A 21,085-nucleotide genomic window follows, 5' to 3' on the forward strand; every position below is an offset into this window, starting at 1 on the left:
CGTATATATTGAAATCATTTGTGTGGTCACTAGGGTGATGTCTTCTACAGTCTGATAGCCTGTGCATATATACTGTCAAGGTTCAGAAATGAATAATGGCCACTTGGGAGATGATAAGTGATGCTTGTGGAGCTATATCCCACAGAGAGAGTCAATAATTGGAGATAAAGCAGAGATCAGTGACAGTCTTATTTGGATCACCTGTAATCTATACAAAAGCAGAGAGCCCTAAATTATCACAGAGAGCCCTAGGTTATCAGCTGGTCATTAAATTGAAAATACCACTTACCTTCCCAATATCTCTAGCAGTTCTGCAACTCCATTAAAGTGATCAGTTTCATATATAAACCTGAAGAAATGATTGTTGGAAAACATTACTTAGCGCTATACGAACAGATCCTAAATAAACTATAAATGAATAATAGAAATGGATTTTAATTAATACTTTTGGCAAAGTTTATATAAATCTTTGTGCAAGTTGCAATGTCAAATGTTCTCACTCCTCTCCCAAGATGAGTAATGTTTAACATAGCTTTTGACTATCCAATTTATTCAATGTCAATAACAATGCATTTTGAAAACAACAAAAACAGATTGAGGTACCCAAAGTATGTAAAGAATACTTAACCAATGGCACACATTCATGGACTTTTATGCAAAGAATCTTTGAAACTAAGAACCATATACATTTACAGCACAGAAGGAAGCCATTCAGCCCACTGTGTCTGTGCTGGCTCCTTGCTGGAGCAATCCAAAACTAATCCCACTGTTTCACTCTCTCCCCATAGTCTTGTATCCTTCTCGGCTTCAAATATCTATCCATTTTTTCCTTAAAAGCAATGGTCTCCGTCTCAACCTGTTCCTGTGGCAAAGCATTTCATGCTGTAATAACTCTGTGTAAAGATATTTCTCCTAACCTCTCAGTGATAATTTAAAATTAATGCTGACTCATCACTGATCCAGGCGTCTCTGAGACCCAGCTGATACTAATTGCTGGGACGAATTTACATCCCACTGGCCAGCTGCCTGCTCAAAACAGATGTAAAGAGGCAGCTGCTGGCGAAGATCAAGTCGGCACTCAGGTAAGTCTCGGGGGGGTTTGGCTCCTCCTGGCCCTACAAAGATAAGTTTAAAACTGACCTTTTAGGGTCTCCGCTTCTTCACTATCAAGTTTTACTGAGTGGGGCACCTATATTAATTAGCATATATTAATGAGGCTCCTACCAGAATCAGGCGGGCACATCAACAGCCAGCAAAAACAGCAGGGTTAAACCTGCTGTGTGGTGGGAATGGAGCAGCAAAAAAGGCCGCTCAATTTTAACCTCCTGTTCCATCCGGTTTCTGTCAGGCAGAGGGAATTAAAATTCTCCTTATAGTTTCAGCATCTCCGATCCCTTCTCATAACTATAGTTTTCCATCCCTGGCAACATCCTGGTGTTACATGCTCTATAAGCTTTAATGCCCAAAACTACATGCACTACTCTAACCAATGTTTTGTATAGATGTATCATTACTTCTTTACTCCAGCAATCTATGTCCTTATTTATTAAACCCAAAAGTCTAATGGCCTTTTTTATGGATCTACCTGCACTCACACTTTTGGAGATTTATATATTTGAACCATTACACCTCTCTGTTCTTCCACACCCTTTAGTATCTTTCCATTTACTGTATACTCCCATTCCTCGTTTTTACTCCCAAAATGTACTACCCCACAATGATCTGCATTAAAGTGCATCTGCAAATTTTGCTAGCCTATGTCTTCCTGAAGTCTTTCATAGTCCTCATCAACATTTGCCAAACCGCTTACTTTTGCGGCACTAGCAAATTTCCAGATTGTGTTCCGTATACCCAAGTCCAAATCTACGTATACTAAGAACAAAAATGGACCCAGTGCTTCCAATCTTTCTCCAGTCCAACCAACACCCTAACTCTGACACTTATCTGATAACCAACCTTCTATCCATGCTGATACATTTCCTCTTATACCACATCCCTGAATTTTTTTTCAAGAAGACTCATGAGGCACCTAATCAAATGTCTTCTGAAAATCCATATACCATGATATCTACTGCATTACCTTTATCTATCCAATCAGCCACTTCTTCAAAAGAAAACTATTAAATTTATCAAATATGGCTCGCCTCTAGCAAATCAGTATTGGCTGCCCTTGATCATTAACCTATGCATTTCTAAATGCTTACTAATTTTAGTCATGATGTGGAGATGCCGGTGATGGACTGGGGTTGACAATTGTAAACAATTTTACAACACCAAGTTATAGTCCAGCAATTTTATTTTAAATTCACAAGCTTTCGGAGATTTTCTCCTTCCTGAACATTTACCTGAGGAAGGAGAAAATCTCCGAAAGCTTGTGAATTTAAAATAAAATTGCTGGACTATAACTTGGTGTTGTAAAATTGTTTACAATTACTAATTTTAGCTCAAACTATGGATTCTAAGAGTTTGCTCACAATTGACATTAGACTAACTGGTGTATAGTTACCTAGTTTATACTTCTTGAACAAGGGTGGTACATTGGCTACTTTCCCACAGCACAATACGCATATTTGAGGATTGAACAATTGTGACGAGAGCCTCTGATCTGCTCGCTGGACTACTTTCAACAACCTGGAGTTCTGCTAATTTTTTCAGAATCAATTCTTTTTCTAGAGTTATCTCTATCAATTGTTACATATTCTTCTTTAGTATATCAATGTTCTCACTTCCATCACCATTTGTAAAAATTGATGCAAAATTTTGATTTAGTATCTCCACTACAGCTTCATCCTCCACAGTTAGACTTTATCTTTCATCCCAAGTGGTCCTACCAGGTCTTTAACTTTTTTTTTACTTCTTATGTCCTTATACAAACCTTTACTATTTCCTTTTGTATTATCTGCTACTTTTTTTTCATATTCCCTATTAGCCTTTCAAATCTCCCTTTTCACCTCCCTGCTAAAATGTTCTTTATTCCTCATGATTATCTTTTGTATTGTTAACTTTATCATGTGCCTCCGTCTAAGTTTCAGTTTAGTTTTAAATCTATTTCTCCATGGAACTCTACACTTTGTTGCACTCCCTTTTTGCCTTGTGAAATACATTTATTGTGTACTCTATGCATCTCATGATTGATAATTCTCTACTGCTGATCTAAGAACCTATTTGGTAACTTTTCCACCCTGTTAATTTGGGCCAGATCACTGATCTTTGCCTTTTTCCAGTCCAACAATCTTATCTTTGACCCTTCATTATTCTTTTCTATTCTTACCTTGCACCTATGATCTGATCACTATTTCCCACTTGTTCTCCTATTCGCATCAGTTATTTGCCCCAGTTCATTTCCCAGAACTAAATCAAACAACGCTTCTTTTTTTTGTTAGATGATATTGTTCAGAGAAACATTCCTGGACCCTTTCTAAAATGCTTTCACCACTTTTATCACATGCTTTACCTTTATTCCAGTTTATCTTGGGATGGTTAAAATCACCCAATATTATTGCCGTGTTGTTCTTACATACATCTCTGAACTGTCTGCTGTTCTTCACCATCTCCACTTTCTGGTGGAACATTAAGAATTGTACCATTTCCCACCCAATGGAGTTAGAAACTATGTAAGGATATGATATAGTAGCTATAATAGAGACATGGTTTATGTTTGGATGGGACTGGGACAAGTCTCTTTCCACACTGTGTACTGAACTTTCTAGCACTGTCTTTTTTTTAAATTTATTCGTTCATGGGATGTGGGCGTCGCTGGTGAGGCCGGCATTTATTGACCATCCCTAATTGCCCTTGAGAGGGTAGTGGTGAGCCTTGAACCGCTGCAGTCCATATTCTGGAGAGGGCAATTCAGAAACCTCTCATCTCTGACACTGCAGAATGTGGCCAATTGCTGGTGGAGCAAAGAGATCCTCTGCTCCAAAATACTCAATTTTTCGACACTTCATGCAATGCGCTGCCCCTGGATATACTGAGGATTCATGATGGCTCAGAATGGCAGCAGTTTTTAAAGTAACACAATGATTATTTACATTTGCCAAACAAAAAGCACATACCATATACCACAAACAAAATGCTGCACATTTGAGAAAGGAATGAGAACGTTTGAGACAACCCTAAACAGTTTCTTCAGATACTCAACTAGAAGTCAGTCAGAATGTCAAACCGTAAGCCTGCTTCTCATATTTTTAACCTCTTCAACTCCGCCAGGGGCACAAACCTACATGCAACATTTGAACAATGCACACAACATATTTATGTTCTGCACTACCAATAGCATGAATTGTATTGTCAAATTCCAATTTACAGTGAAGTCTGTGAAGAAAATTCATGTAAACAGATACAGCTTTGAATTTTTAAAAGAATTATCAACTAACAGGAAGAAGAAACAGTAAAGACAACCGAAGACTAGGGCCTAGCAATGGCCGCCACGCCAAAACTGATGGGCAAGACAACCAGACAAAATTGGCCCTCTTGCATCATCGCTCATCATGCCCTAAAGAAGCATTGCGCCCGTCATGAAGAGGAGGAAAGTAGGCTGGTGGGGATAGTTGCAACAGGCCTACGGTAAGTCAAGGGGGGGGGGGGGGGGGGGCGGTGGAGGTGGAGGATCAGGAGGGGTCGCATGGAGTCTGGCAGCAGCCCGTAGTTTTAATGTCGAGCCAGGAGCAGCGCACTTGATCCTCCTGGTTATACATTAAGATAAACAAACATATTTTTAAACTTACAATTTTGGTGGCAGCCTCCACAGGTCCGTTTAAGGACCATTGATTCGACTGCTTTCAGCTTAAGAAAACTGACCACAGCACAACTGAGCATGCTGCGGTCAGTCATGATCCAATTTCATAAAGCGTCCTGAAAGAGGCATTTGGCACTCTATTTGCATTGGCAATGGATCCAACCCTAGTTTCAGGCAGGCGCCCTGGACGACTTCGGGGCGCCCAAACCAATTTGGCATGCAGTGCTCTCCCGGTGCAGACTGAGCCCCTGAACGCAACATACCTTATTAGACCTTCATCAGCAATAGGATAAATTAGCACTATTCTGTACAAGTTGAAAGCAACACAGAACAATGGTGACTTGAAAATGCCAAAGAGGTCCAACAGTGAACAGGACAGAAAAAAAAACAATTGTAGGCCAAAGATTTCACTCAATTTGGAAGCTAAATTTTACATGTATAGATCACCTATAAAATGTTGTCCAGACACTTCACGTGGTTTACAATGACCTTTAAAACAATTTATAGAGCTTTGTTACAGTGGCAGTTTCAGTATTTATTAAACGGAAAGGAAACTATGTACTGTAAATTACCGTAGAAAAATGTTATTGATCTGTTTCCTGATGAATGCCCGTAGTCCAAGGAACTTTCCATAAATACGATGTAGAACCGTTTTCAAAAAATCCCGCTCTCGTGGGTCCTCACTATCAAACAACTCCAAAAGCTGGAAAGAATTGTTTTGGGAGAAAAGAGTCAAGGTCTTCAATTAAGATGCATTTAACAGCTAGCAAATATTTTATTAATAAAGCCTTGTGCAATTATGACAGAGAATTTAAATTAGTACAACTTGTATTGATTTTACTCCAGTAAAATTTATATAAATAATTTTATTTGTACTTTCAAGCAAGATCTCTTTTTTTACCAGTTTAGTGACCTACAAAATTATACATTGAGTTACATCGAAACCACAAGGCAGAAACAGGCCATTCGGCCTAACTGGTCTCTGCCGGCATTTATGCTCCACACAGGCATCCTCCCTCCCTACTTCATCTAACCCTATCAGCATACCTCAACGACTCCTTGTGGTAGCACGTTCCACATTCTTACCACTCCATGGGTAAAGAAGTTTCTCCTGAATTCAATAACGGATTTATTAGCGACTATTTTATATTTATGACCTCTAGTTTTGGACTCCCAAGTGGAAACATTTTCTCTACGTCTATCCTATCAAACCCTTTCATTATCTTAAAGACCTCTATTAGGTCACCTCTCAGCCTTCTTTTTTCTGGAGAAAAGAGCCCCAGCCAGTTCAGCCTTTCCTAATAGGTATAACCTTTCAGTTTTGATATCATCCTTGTGAATCTTTTTTGCACTATACAAGTTTAACATTAGTTCTAAAGGGATAGAATTGAAAAGCAGAGAAGTTTAGTGCTTCATTTGTCTTTTTTATTGCCTGAGTAACCTGCGTCGCTACTTTTAGTGATTTGTGTATCGGTACCTCGAGATCCCTTTGCTCCTCTATCCCATTTAGACTATTATCTAAGGAGTATGTGACCTCCTTATTCTTCCTACCAAAATGCACTACCTCACACTTATCTATATTGAAATTCATTTGCCAATTACACGCCTATTCTGCAAGTTTATTAATGTCCTCTTGTATTCTGACGCATTCTTCCTTTGTATTATATACACCCCACAATTTGGTGTTGTCCGCAAATTCTGAAACTGTACTTCTGATTCCTGAATCCAAATCGTTACTGTATACTGTGAACAACAGTGGTTCCAGCACCGATCCATGTGAAACACCAATTCCCACCTCTCGCCAGTCTGAGTACGTACCCTTAACCCCTACTCTCTGTTTTCTGTTTTAAAGCCAACTTGCTATCCATTCTGCTACGGGTCCCCTGACTCCAAATCCTCTGACCTTAGTCATGAGTCCACAATGCGGTACCTTATCAAAGGCCTTTTGAAAATCCAAATATATTACATCAACTGTATTACCCTTGTCTATTCTCCTTGTTACTTAGTCAAGGAATTCAGTAAGGTTGGTCAAGCATGACTTTCCCTTCTGAAATCCGTGCTGATTATTCTTATTATAGTTTTGGTCTCTAGATATTTTTCTATTACATCTTTGAGTGAAGATTCCATTATCTTTCCTATCACTGATGCTTAGCTAACTGGTGTGTAGTTTCCTGGACTTGTTCTATATCTCTCTTTTTAAATATAGGAACAGCATTAGTTGTCCGCCAGTCCTCTGACACTATTCTTGCTTCTAATGAATTTTTATATTATGTAACAGTGCCTCTGCTATCTCCTCCCTAACTTCTTTTAATATTCACGGACACAATTCATCTGGACCAGGGGTTTTATCCTCTCTAAGTTTGATTAGTTTTATCAATTATCTCCCCATTTTCTATCTTAAATGTTTTAATGTCTTTTTGATCTCTTCTTCTAATGTCATGCCTCTCTTTTTTGCCTCAGGTTTTACCAGGAAGAGTAAGAAACTGTTCAATATTTCTGCAATTTCGCTGTCATTACCTGTGACTTTATCCTGTGTATACCTTAGTGGCCCTATCCCTATTCTGATTTTTCTTTTGTTATTTATGTGTCTATAGAATACTTTACTATTTCTTTTCATATTCCTTGATAATTTAATCTAGTCGTTCCTCTTTGCTTTCCTAATTGTTCTTTTGACTTCTTTCCTAATCTCTTCATATTCCCTTTTGTCATCCTCTCCTTTATTGTCTATGCATTTAAGAATATGCCTTTTTCTTTGGTTTCAATTTTACTCTGATCTTTTTATTCATCCATGGTGTTTCATTATTGGCTAGTTTGTTCTTGCTTTTTAGAGGAATATATTTCTCCTGAACTCTATTGATCACTGTTTTAAATATTTCCCACTGCTGTTCTACCTATTTGTCTGTAAAAAAATTTTCCATTTTACCTTCCCTTGTGCCATTCTCATCCCCATAAAATTAGCTTTTTTCCCAATCTACTACTTTGCTCTTTATCTTACTTATGTCTTTCTCAATTATTATTTTAAACCATATTATATTCTGATAGCTATCGCCTAGATGTTCCCATATGCTTATTTCTCTTATCTGCTCTGGTTCATTTTCCATTACTAGATCCAGCTGTGATTCCTCTCTTGTTGGGCTTCTCACATAATGGGTAAGAAAGGAGTCCTGTACACACTGTAAAAACTCTATTCCTTTTTCCGCTTTCCCTACCTCCTCTTGCCAGTTCTTGCCCCACAGCTGAAGAATGCAGAACATATAAAAATTACCTTTTTATACAATTCTGAACGCAAGAGTCTAGACTTGACTATTCCAATGCTCCCCTGGCTGGCCTCCCATCTTCCACCCTCCATAAACTTGAGCTCATCCAAAACTCTTCTGCTTGTATCCTAACTCGCACCAAGTCCCGTTCATCCATCACCCCTGTGCTCGCTGACCTACATTGGCTTCCGGTCCAGGAATGCATCAATTTTAAAATTCTTATTCTTGTTTTCAAATCGCTCCATGGCCTTGCCCCTCCCTATCTCTAACCTTCTCCTGCCCTACATCCCTCTGAGATCTCTGCGCTCCTCTAATTCTTGCTTCTTGTGCATCCCGATTGTAATCGCTCCATCACCGACGGCCGTGCCTTCAGCTGCCTACGACCTAAGCCCTGGAATTCCCTCCCTAAACCTCTCCTCCTCTCTACCCCTTTAAGACGCTCCTTAAAACCTACCTCTTCCACCAAGCTTTTGGTCACCTGTCCTAATATCGCCTCATGTGGCTCAGTATCAAATTTTGTTTGATAATCGATCCTGTGAAGCGCCTTCGGACGTTTCACTACGTTAAAAGCACTATATAATTGCAAGCTGTTGTTGTTACTATAAAATATACAGCAAATATAGTTAATGGATTTCTCGGATAATATAAAGATTACCACTTCATATTTAGTGCTAACATAATTTTTTTCATTCATCAGCAACACTAGATTGTATGGTGTTCAGTCGAAGATCAGTGAAATAAATCAAGTACGATGACTCACTGATGCAGGATAGCATGATGTGTTGTTTAATTTGCATCATTACATGAGGATATGTTTTACTGATTGAACTAAGTGTACCTGATCGTAACTGTTTCTCTGTATGTTCACCTTACTATGAAATAAAACAACGTAACAATTCACATCTAGCCTTGCCTAGTGGTCTGTCATCTGAAAGATTTAAGAAATATAAGTATGAAAGACAAGAGTATCTGGTCAAAATTACAAGAGGATACTTGTTATATCCTCAGGTTTTGCTATCGTAAAAGTAGATTATAGAGCAGTGAGTCAAATCCTACAAAAATAAGATGCTCAGCTTGCTTATGGGAGCAACTGTAACCACTGAACCTCAGAAGCTGTTTACAGCACACCCAAATTCATAACAAACACGTGAGCCAAGGCGAAGCTAAACACCAGTTAAGTTGAAAGAAAATATAAACTGGGACAACAGGTAATGTGTTGGAAGTCTCAACAAGGGCAAAGCAGAACAGGATCATAAGATGCTATTCAGAACTATACTTACATGGATGGTTGGAAGGTTAGAAAACCAGGACAAGTTATGGAATTTGAACGAGAAAAGATATTTTAGATCTCCAAAGGGTCAACCCAAGAGAGAGAATACTTCTGAGACAGAGATATGGACATCACTGGAAAGGAACTGTGTAGTGCACATAATGCAATGAGCTGGATGCAAACATAGAACTATGATGGACTTGATCTGCAGTACCATGCCAATATGAATAAGGACAAGTCCAAAAGATATGTAACTGGGATGCAGCTCTTCCATACCCTCTCTAACAGTGATCCATAATTTCAGGCCACGGTACAATGAATTTTTAGTTGTCCCTCTTGCAGGCTGTGCTAATTGATAGTCTAGGACTTGCTGACCAAAGAATGATCTCATCTGAAGTTATACAATTAAGATTGACTACCCATATCTCTCGTACGTGGGACGAGCGCACCATTTGAATAGAAATAAATATAGAATAGAGCTGTGAAATGAATCCATCTTCCTCAACCAACTCAATCAAAAAAGGGCTCCAGCCTCAACACATGCCTGGAAAACTAAACCACATCATTTGGCATGGAAAGGAAATGGCATACATGAAGATATTCCCTTTGGCACAACATCACCAATCACTCCTGCAGACAGATTTCACATCCCCTATGAATCAAACTGTGCCTTTTCCAAATCAAAATCTAAGTAAATATAGTAAGACACAGGGGTCAAACAGATAACCCTTGGCACTCCAGTTTAGTGGAAGATGGGTCGATAAACACCATCAGACCGAGGCTCAGGATATAAACCAACAAAATGAATTTATTATAATATTAAACAAACAGTTCAGTACAAATCTCCTGATAGCTATCCAGTTACCCATGCTGGAAGTGCATTTATGTGGACATCAAGTCCTGACATGATGAGGCACAGCTATGATGTTGCCTATGGTCGAATAACTCTGCATTCTTTGATTCAGCTCACACATGAGGGCTTAAGCAAGGTACCATAGAAAGTTGGCATGTGCGAAATGGTACCCCTGCAGGAATCAGGAGGGGAAGGAGAGAAAATATCAACAAACATCCTGGAATTATTTCCCTCAGTTGGTACAAAACGTATAGCTTTTATGCTAGCCACATATAGTGGTTTATTAGTGGAAACTAGAGGATTTGGCTACCAAGCTATCATGATCAAAGTGCCAATTGATGCCTACTGTTTCACTGCCAATAGGAGGCATTGAAGACGTTGCCCATCCACAATACCAAACAAAACAAGGTGTTTAAGTAGGATATGCTATATTTAGCCTCAACGACTCAATGCTCATACATGTTAAACATGCTGTGATAAAAATACAATCCACTGCACAACCTTTGTAGAAGGATCATAGGAAACAAAAAGCAAAAGCAAGCGAATAATTTAACCAACAGGCTTTTGTTTGGGGTGAATATTAATATTTATTTGATCCCAGTTTGTTCAAAGCTGGAAACATTTTTGCCTCCTAAAACTGGCATGTGGTACGCTGTACCGCCCAATGCTGATTAAATGTTTTTTTAATTTAGTCAAATCAATTTATGTGCAAATTAGATCAAAGCAAATTGTTGCACTCATTACTTATGGCATATTAAAATTCTACTGTGTCCCCAAAAAGTAAAACCTTAAATGAAAAAAATTTAGAAATGCAAAGTACTCACAACACCTCATTTTATCTTCGCAACACGAAAAATTTAAATCAAGGAGACTGAACGACCAAAAAGGTGTTTGCTCCACAAGCTATTGACAACCTTGAATCACAAGATCTGTCAGCAGCAAGTAATCTGCATAACACTGCATCCCTAGCAACCAGCACTCTAAAGTAACAGCATATATTTATTCGGTGAGTGCCCATTCTATTCATTACCCTGAAGATAATTAACTGAAACAAAAACTTCAAATAAATAAATTTAAATAAATCCAACCAAATCACCATGTTCTGAATTTGGGTGAGAGGTGGTTGGTTACCTTCTTGGGTTCATTGGTGGCAATCGCTTCCTTAAGTGGTCTGATATACTTGTAAGATAGCATGATCCAGGGATATAACAATAGCATTCCCTTACAATCTGGTCTGGATAGCCTGGCATCGTATCAGACAGAGTTAAACTAGGCGAGGCAAAACTTGGACTGAATCATTAAGCTGCTTTATTCCACAGTAAAGCAAAAGTACAGAACAATTATGATCAGATTCACTTAGTTCAAATGATACAACTTGGCTTCACATGATTCAAAAATATTGAATGAGAATAACCCCTCTGCATTCTGGACCACAATCCCAGAGCAGAACCTCCTCTCTCTGTAGCATTTTGCTGTCTGACTGCCTGTCAACCTGTTTTCAAAAGCCTTTGGTGTTTGTGTTCTAATTTTTTTTTAAAGTATTTCTCACTGTCAAACAGCCTGTCCTTCTCAAACAGAGATCAATGGGTTTTGTAACACAACTCCTTGAGGGGCATCTTTGTGAACAAGGCTCAAGTCAGGAATGTGATGGAATACATTCACTCTCTTGCTTGGGTGCAGCCACACCAAGAAGCTTGACGCCATCCATGACCAAGTGGAGGGAGGGAAGGAGGGAAGGTGTGAAAGAGGGAAGGAAGAACAAGAGAGTAAGAAAAAGGAAGAGATAAAATTATAGTGGGGAAAAAAGTAGATATAGTTAAGGTAAGAAATACTTTATTTCTGTCCATGAGCAATTTAGGAAGATCAACTATATGTTGCTGCTGCCATTATAAAGCAGAACATCTCGACTCACAGTACGGCAGGCAAATTCTGTTGCTATAATATATCTCAACTCTGGTGTAGCAACTAAAGGGAGGTGACAATATGTTCAAGAACTTTGGAGAGGAAAGGTAGTTTGCAAGAGGGGAGGGGTCAAGGGTGGGGTTTTTGAAGAGAGTGGTGCCGATGGCAGTTTTGAAATGGGGGGGGGCAGTGGAAAGGGAACCATTTACAACATCAACCAGCATGGGGACCTGGAAGGGAAGTTAGGTGGAAATGAGATCAAGTGAGCAAGAGGTGGGTCTCATTGACATGAGCTCGGAGAGGGCACATGGGGTGATACAAGAGAAACTAGTTGCGGAGCTTGATCGGGGGGTAGAAGCAGCAGAGGCAGCTGAATGGATGTTCTTAATCTTAGTGACAAAGAAGTCCATGAGCTCCTCGCATGTTGTTGGAGGTAAGAGTGGAAGGGGCAGGGTACAGCGGTTTAAAGAAACGGTTGGTTGTGGAGAGAAGAATCTAGGGGTTAATTCTGCTTTCCAGAATGATCCTGGAGTAGTAGATGGTTTTAGCAGAGGAAAGTGAGACCTGATAGCGCTTGATGTGGTGATGGATGGCTTGACACGCTTAAGTCTGCGCCCTTTGGACTTGAGGGAGCAAAGTTTGAGGTCATACCAGGGAATCGACCAGAATGCGTAAAAGTTTACTGGGTACAAAAGCATCAAAGATGGATGTGAGGGAGTGGTTCAGCAGATCGATGGCTTCAGAAGTATTGTGGCAAATGAAGGGCCAAAGGCTAGCAGTTGGAAGCGACTTGCTTTTTCCCTAAAAATGGACAATGAAGGAAGTTGGCTTGGAAGGGGGTAGAGGGATATGGCCTTGTCCATGATAGAGACCATGAGAGTAGAGAAGCCTTGGGAGTAGAGAGGCCAAAGGAGATGGTACAGTCTAGAGGGTAGCTGTGAATATGGGTAGGAGAGTTTACATGGAAGGAGAGGTTTCGGGACAACAGGAGGCCAGTTAATTCAGGGGAGAGCGCAAAGGGAGATGAGCTGAAGATTAAAATCACCAGGGATGAGGAATTGCTCAGTACAAACGTTGCGGAGGGAAAGGAGAGAGAATATAGGGGCAAGAAAATTAGGGTGGGGCTGGGGGGTGCTAGACGAGGATTTTAAAGAGAGGCAAGAGAGGTGGAACAAAGTGAGGTGCTAAAAGAAGAGAATGTGTCAGAGGACTAGGAGGAGACACCAACCAAAAAGGGACAATAGCATTGTTGAATAAGGGGGGGGGAAAAAAACTTTTAATTCCACCTTTGTGCTATATTATGTTTCAGACTTGGTTTCAGTATACTGTATAAAATGCTTTAAATTTTTTGTTGGAAATTGTGAACAAAGAGTAAGTCAAAAATGTTTCACCTTTTTTCTCTTTCTAATCAAAATATTTTGAACTAATTTCAGCAGCCTAACTGAACAACATCTAGCGAGGCCAAGTCTGCCTTCAGTATTCATCCCTGTACTAAATCTGCATTCTGCTCACAATGACGTCAATGCTTTTCTTTCTCGTGCCAAGAAAGCTTAAAGGGGTAAGAGTCATATTTATTTCTAAAATTACTTTGTGAAAATGAAGACCATTTTGTAAACATCGTAACAACAGATCTCCAGAGTACATATCGATGAGCAAAAAGGGATTAATTGGGCACCCAAGAGGCTGTGTACCCTTTACTGGAGTAAAAATTCAGACAAATCCATTTGACTGCAAGCACAAAAGGGGCCTGCTCGATAACTAGAAACTATCATTATTGGAACCACCTCAAAAACAGAATAATCACAGCAGAAGTTAGTTAAAATGTTAACTATGTGTACTAATGATTGTGAGGATCTATCAGTTAAGCATTATTTTAACTTGAAGTCTTGCGCACATTTACCATGCAAGGATTGTTGGCCTAGAAATTCGGCTGCACAGCGGGTGTTACTCAGGAGCTAAACGGCATCCTAAGCCCTCAATATAGTGGGCAGGATGCACACGCTCATTACAAGCCGGAAGTGCGCCACCCGCCATATTGGTAAAGGTCAAAAAATCGTCGTGCAGTGCCACGCCATAAACAGGCATTAAGCCATTTGCATATGCAAATAAGGGACCCAACACCTGTTTGATGCCTCCTGTGCAAGACTCATTTTTCCCGAGGTAGCTAGCGCTGGGCTAGCTGCACTAGGGAAAACTAGGACTAAATGTGGCCTAACAGGTGGTCCTTAAAGGGACCGCCTGTTAGGTCGTAACCAACAAGGTAAGAATTTAAAATATACTTAACTGAACGTGGAGCCGGGAGGTGCAGGAGTGCTCCTCCCAACTTCACATTCAAAGAATGTGGGCTATTGCTGGCCACCACTCCCCACCAATCGCTCAACGCTAACTCCCAATCCGGTCGACCCTCACTTCCCAGTGGCCCCTCCTTCTAGCCCAGTCACTCCCCTTCCTGTCTCGATCACTCCCCTTCAAATCACTTAACTGAGAGCCGTTGTGGCGTTGCAGCTGCCTGATTTTCTATTCTGCTTCGCTGGCCAGCTATTGGTTAGTGGTCCACAGTTCGCTGGCTCGATGGGAATGAGGCCAGAGACCCAATATCAGGTGCACTTCAGGCTGCACTGCTCAGGCGCAGGGTGCGCCCAAATTTCTGGGCCATTATGCACATATTGTAGCAGTGCACCAAACGTTAGGGGAAGCCAGAGCACCCAATGTGTACAGCTGGTTACAAAGGCTACAATGCTACATTTAGTGGCATGAACTAGTGATTCAAGTGGTCAGGGGATAGGTCCAAAACATATTGCAATAAACATTTGGATTATGCGGTGTTGCTGGCTCTATTTGCTGGGTGTAGATGACACAGTCGGAGTGGTTCTGGATTCAGCATTTCCTTGATACTTATGTTGCTGAAAACATAAATGGAACATGGAAAACCTAGTACAAGAAGGGCATCATTTTACATACTCCTGCAGGAGGTGGTGTTCTTCTGAGGTGGGCCAAAGCTTACTGTTGTGGGGCAGTGCAGAAAGAGTTTTAACTTGCATCGATGCAAGCAATACCTGATGTGCAAGCAAGCACCTGATCCTGAAAAGTACAAAACTGTTAATCGACCTAGTAAATAAGAAAAATTGAAATGTACCCACCTGCAGTACAAATTTCTGATCGATGAACCTTTTTGCAATACTAGGCTGGAAGTCTGGACATTCCAGAAACCGCAGGAAAAATTCATACACAAGCTTAAACCAAAAAAAAGTGACAATTAACAGAAATAATCCCGATAGCCCAAATAGGTTTAAAACCTGCACGCATCCCCATAAATTGTTCTCACGAACACTTATACCCCATGTGCTTCTTTTCAATTGACATTTATCAGCATCATGGGTTGTGCTGATGCATTTTTGAAAGTGGGAGGTTTCTTTAGCGTATTTTTATTTTCTCCAAACCGCTCTTCTCAGATCTTCCTGGTGCACCAGCCACTAAAGTGCAAGAACCTCCTCTTACTTTCTCTCATTATGGGGAAGCTGGCTCAATTTACAGGAACTCAGTGTGTGGCAAATTGTTGATGTGAATCTATATTGCAGTGCTCTGAACAACAATGAACTAGCCACAAACACTATTATCTTCAATATTTAATTGTGTTCTGCAATTTTACTGGAATTCTGGCAAACATATTAAAAATTGGACATGACAGCATTTCTGGCTGAAGCAATCTTTACAATCAGTACTTTAAAACAGCTATCGACTAAGATATTTTAAATCAACAATAAATTGTAAAATCTTCTACAGACAGTTTAACATTATATATCTATATCTCTATTTGAATCTATAGAGATAGAGTCATACACATATATCTCACACTCACATATGTCGATCTGCCATGGCATTGCACACACGGCATCAGGACCAAGGGCAATATTCATATAAGCAGGGTGAGAAGATAATTGTATTTTGGGGAGGATGGAGCGGTGGGAGCAGTAGGCGGCACATCACAGTGGGGAGGAGGGTGGTGGTGTAGGAGAAAGCACAGGGGCTGAGAGGGGGATAGGTGATGGTGGGGGGGGGAGAAGAGGGAGAAAAGAGAGTGATTAAAAGGGAACAATTTGGGGAGGGGAACTGGCAAGCTCCCAGTAGGAGTGCTCCATTTACTTCCACCATGACCAGATTTTCTTTTCAGCTGGCATGGGGGAGGGGGTTTGCGGCGCACTGTTCTCCTAATCACAAATTTTCTTCTCAGCAGGGGAGAAAGCCCTTTTCCTTCCCCAGGTCCAGATTTTCTTCACAGTAGGGGACAGGGGTTGTGGTGAGCTGCTCTTTGGATTTTCCTCTCAGAAAGGTGGGGAAAGGATATGATGATAGTAACCGGATCTTCAAGACAGCAGGGCTGAAAATTATTCCGAGAAGGAGGAAGAGACACCTTGAGCAGCGCAGGGTGGGATTTCACTATCAGTAGGGGTGGAGGAGGTACCCTTGGGCTTTCAACATACTAGGGCCAGTTTAAGCAGGGGGTAATCGGTTCTTAGCAACAGGGGAGAGAGGTATTTGTGGGTGATGAACAGAGCCATCACATTTCACTCTCAGAGTGGGGTGGGGGGGGGGGGGGGGAAAGGAGGGAAGGGATGGGATTTCAATCCTTGAGTGGGAAGGGCTTTAAGATCTCAGGGTGATGGCGTGTGGTTTGGATCTTGGCTGCATCTTGCTGCCAGTATTAGGAGAGGTGCAAGTGCCATGGTCCTAGATGTCAGGCTGCATTACTTTGCAAGGGTGGAGCATGCCAGAAGCCACATTTTGCGGGAGAAATTATGCTGGGATGGCTATTTCACTTGTTTGGGATGGAATTTGTTGTCAAGCGGGTGGGGGCTAGAGGGATGTCCCAGTCCAGATTTCAGTCTCAGTGGGGTGAGGGTTTGCTGGGTCAGGGCGAAATTTCAAACTTGGTGGGAGGGGGCCTCAACTCGATCTTGATGGGGGAGGAAACTATTTATGTGCAGGAATGCAAAACAGGTCGGGGACACAGTCAATGTGGAGGGAAGGGGAATGCGGAGGGGAGGGGAATGCCCAGGCCTGCATTTCAGTCTGTGGTGGCAGGCAAGCAGGTTTAAAATGGCTGATTTCAGTTACATCAGGTGTATAACGCTGGGGGGGGGGGCACAGAGGGACAATTACCAGCTGAGTATCACCATTGTTTGGAAGTTCCAGGAAATGATCGGCGAGTATGCAATACCTGAACTGTTTTGGTGAGGGTCAGGGAAGGTGAGTTATGGTCGGAGAGCCTAATGTGGTTTTTTGCAATAACATCCTCTTCTGTGGCCCTTATGGAGAGTGCTCGAGAGCTGGACTCATGCATGCCCACACACAGAGTGGCCTTGACAGAAGAGCGGATTCACTGACTTAAACTGAATACAAATACAACTCTATGTTCAAATGCTTAAGTACTATTTCTTTATCTACAAGAGTGCATTGCTGTAGGATGGAAGCAATCAGGGAAGCAACAAAAATCAATAGTGATGCAAGCAGTCATTTAAAAGGTTGCTTGGTGAAATAATAGGGACAGTGCTGCCTAATTAAAGGCCATCATCAGGTGGATTCCCACTCCACTCAATGAGTCATGTGACTTTACTTACACATCATCATCTACAGGTATACTAGTCCTTGCATTGATAATGCTGTCATCACTCCCCCCACCTCTCACATTGAAAACAATGGATAATGCTGTAACAGTAACATCTGTTAATCTTGTCCAGTGGTGGTGCAAAACCTCTCTTAGCCTGTTAAAACTAACATACCATTTCCTCCAACTAACCATAAGGTCATGAGAAATTCATTAATATATAAATTAGAGACAGGTTGTAAACTGTGTTTTATGTTCTGTTGTAAATGTGAATAGCTGGAATTGTATGCTATATGTGTAGTGAAAATCAAGCAATATTTTTGACTTCCTGAAATATCTACAGCATTTAAACATGCAACTAGGAATTTAGAAAAAAGATACTTTTACAGAAACTACACATTTTTTTTTTTTAACAACTTTGTTACCTGCATGTGAGGCCACGCCGCTTCTAAGGATGGCTCATCTTCTTCTGGATCAAAATCTGGATTGTCGCTGGGAGGAAGGGTTCTGAAAATATTACAGGTAATCTGCAACAAGATTATAGTTTGAGAGAGGGTTTTTATTCAAAAACAGGCTATGGTAATAGTTACATGAAACTGTAACAGTACTCAATTTATCTGAAAACAAGCAGTTGAAATATCCACTTTAATTGAATATAGTTTACAATTTTTCCACAAAATTCCAAAGACTTACCTGAAGTTTATTCAATCAATGAGGGTAATACTTCAATACTTCTTGTATTATACCATGATTTTCTACATTGCATTCAAGATACCAAAACCCCATGCAATGTCATATTTTGAAGTACAATGTCTTTTTTTCAAATTTGCCTCTGACACTAAAGAATCTTACAAGCTTTTATTCCATCCCATCAGGAATTCAGCTGCACTTGAAGATGAAGTGGCAGGACAAGATAAAAGCGACCACCGTGTTCATTCTAAGTAATCACGTAGCTAAGTTGCGAAAAGAAGATAATCCATGCTGCAGCTAACAGAAGGAAACTTAAACCAAAGTTAAGACCGGCAGGAGCAAACTTGCTTCAACAATTGCTGACTTTGGAATGGACCAGAATTGTCTGCCACATTGCTGAAGCAATGTTATTAAATTGTGCAGTAAATTTGCTTCCATACTAGAGTGGAGTAACAAAGTCTGTTGAAATATATGTATGCTTTTACATAATGGTGTATAAAAGTCTAAATCCTTCATTTAATAGTATATTCTGATCACTGTTATTACATGTGCCCCTCACCACAAAACTTGTTCCACTGACTTTTTAAAAAAAAAGTATACCAAAATTAACTAAATGTTTATAGCCCAAATTGACAGGATACTGGCTAAGTTATACTATGGTGCAGATGTGTACGTTTAACCCTTTGCATACAAATTCTTGAACGTTTAATTTCATTTATTTAATCTGAATCTCATGCCTACCCATCCAGTATCGTTGAACATATTTCACCAAACAGGGGTATTTTATGGAAGTGCAGAGAACGTAGCTTGGTATTTTACTATTTTAACATTTAAGCAACAGCCACTTGAGTGAAACAATGGTTTAATTGGTGATTTACTCTTTAGCTTCATTTTTGCTTGCTTTTAAAATGAAACACAACATAACTGCACTGTAATTAAAAATTTAGAAGTACTCTTGTAAAACAATTAGCAGAACATGAATGCATGCTATGTAAATCATCTTGTGAAATATATGGGTATGATTAACAAAGGGACATCATGCAATAAAGTTAAGGAAAACAAAAATTATACCTTTAACTAGTGGGACACTTGATTACAATCTACAATTCTATAATCTACAAGAAAAATCTTAATGCAAATTAAGGCCCTATTTCATCTATTTTCAGAATATACATAAATGTCAATATTGAAATCAAACATGTTATCCTGAATTGAGGAAAATAGAAAGCTAATAGTTCATCCATTGAATACAATTCCCATTTTGAAATTTTGAATCTGTTGAAGACTACTAATCTTGTAATAATTAAGAATGGTTTTGTATACCTCACACTTGAAAGTTCCCAACTGAAACTAAAGCACAAAAGTACAATTTTTTTTGAAGTATGATCAAAAACATTTCTGTTTAGGATAAGGAGAGAAAGCAAGAGACTGTGCACACTATCATGACATCCGTCCTTGGATATTCCTGGTTGTTTGGCAATGGAGACAACCTTCCATGCTATTTTCTCACAAATTGCGGCAGAGAAGGGAAAGATAATCTGGTTGACTAAAGCAGAAAAACTGCTAGTTTTTCTTCAACTTCCTATTACAGTACATGTGCATTAAGCTTTAAAAGGCTAATATTTTCCTACTGGATTTTTAAACAAAAATGTTACAAGCTAAACAAGTCCATGGAGGTAATGTCCCTAAACACTATTACAATACTACAGAATCATAGACAATTCAATACAGTAGGAGGTTATTTGGCTCATCATGTTCAAGAGCTAGCTCCGCCAGTAGAGCTAGCCACTCTATTCCCATTGCACTGCTCTGTGCATCGTTTTATATTTTTGTGATCTAGTTCCCTTCTCTATGTCCTGATTCACTTGGTTTCAATAGCTACTTGTGGCGAAGTATTCCATTTCCCAATAACATTTTGGAAGCACCCTTGCCTCCAAATCAAAAGATTGTGGTTTCAAGTGTCATCATGGATTTGAGCAAATAATTTAGGCAGACACATCAGTGCATCATTGAAGGAATGCTGCATTGTTGGAGGTGCCATCTTTTAAATGAAACATTAAATTGAGCCCGTCTGTCTGCTCAGGTGGACTTAAAAGATCCTATGATACTATTCAAAGAGCAGGGGAGTTCTCTAGGTCTTCTGGCCAACATTACTCACTCAAACAGCACCCCCAACACCATCGAAAACACATTATCTAGTGATTCATTCATTTGCTGTTTGTTGAATGCTGTTATGTGACGACTAACTGCTGCATTTGCCGACATAACAAAAATGACTCCACTTCACAAGAAATCCATTAGTTTTAAATAAAAACAGAAAATGCAGGAAATACTCAGCAAGTCAGGCAGCATCTGTGGAGAGTTAACTTTTCAGGTCGATGACCCTTCGTCAGAACTGGAAGAAGTTGAAGATTAAACATTTTTAAGCAATTACAGAGCCAGGGAAAGGGGGGAAAGGGAGGAGAGGGGAGGAAAGAACAAAAAGGGAAGTTCTCTGATAGGATGGGGGGCAGCAGTAATTAAATGACAAAGGGGATGATGGTGCAAGGCAAGGAGGGTGGTAATGGGATAAGTAAAGAAACAAAAGATGGGTCTAGAGGAGCTGTAAATGGCAATATCAGAACCATTACCATTAGTTTTAAAGCAGTAATCCATTAGTTGGGATGTCCTGAAAACATAAGCCACGATGTAAATTCAAGATCTTTTTCTAGTACTAATCTTTTGCCCCCTTTCACCAACTAGTGAAAATAATTTCCATTTTTTCTTT

General features: G+C 40.1%; 1 protein-coding gene across 1 annotated transcript in view; it reads right to left on the reverse strand.

The window, feature by feature from the left end:
* The window catches only part of ppp2r5a (protein phosphatase 2, regulatory subunit B', alpha isoform), a 162,335-nt gene that overhangs the window by 36,827 nt on the left and 104,423 nt on the right, over window positions 1-21,085 (reverse strand). Inside the window, exons 3-6 of the mRNA XM_067988945.1 lie at window positions 18,054-18,155; window positions 15,164-15,256; window positions 5,314-5,444; window positions 290-349 (exon numbers count right to left, since the gene is read on the reverse strand). Of these exons, the coding sequence (XP_067845046.1) occupies window positions 290-349; window positions 5,314-5,444; window positions 15,164-15,256; window positions 18,054-18,155 (386 nt within the window). The remainder of the gene's footprint in view (window positions 1-289; window positions 350-5,313; window positions 5,445-15,163; window positions 15,257-18,053; window positions 18,156-21,085) is intronic.

This window comes from Heptranchias perlo, chromosome 8 (assembly GCF_035084215.1).
Source record: "Heptranchias perlo isolate sHepPer1 chromosome 8, sHepPer1.hap1, whole genome shotgun sequence".
In the NCBI taxonomy this organism is placed as follows: domain Eukaryota; kingdom Metazoa; phylum Chordata; class Chondrichthyes; order Hexanchiformes; family Hexanchidae; genus Heptranchias; species Heptranchias perlo.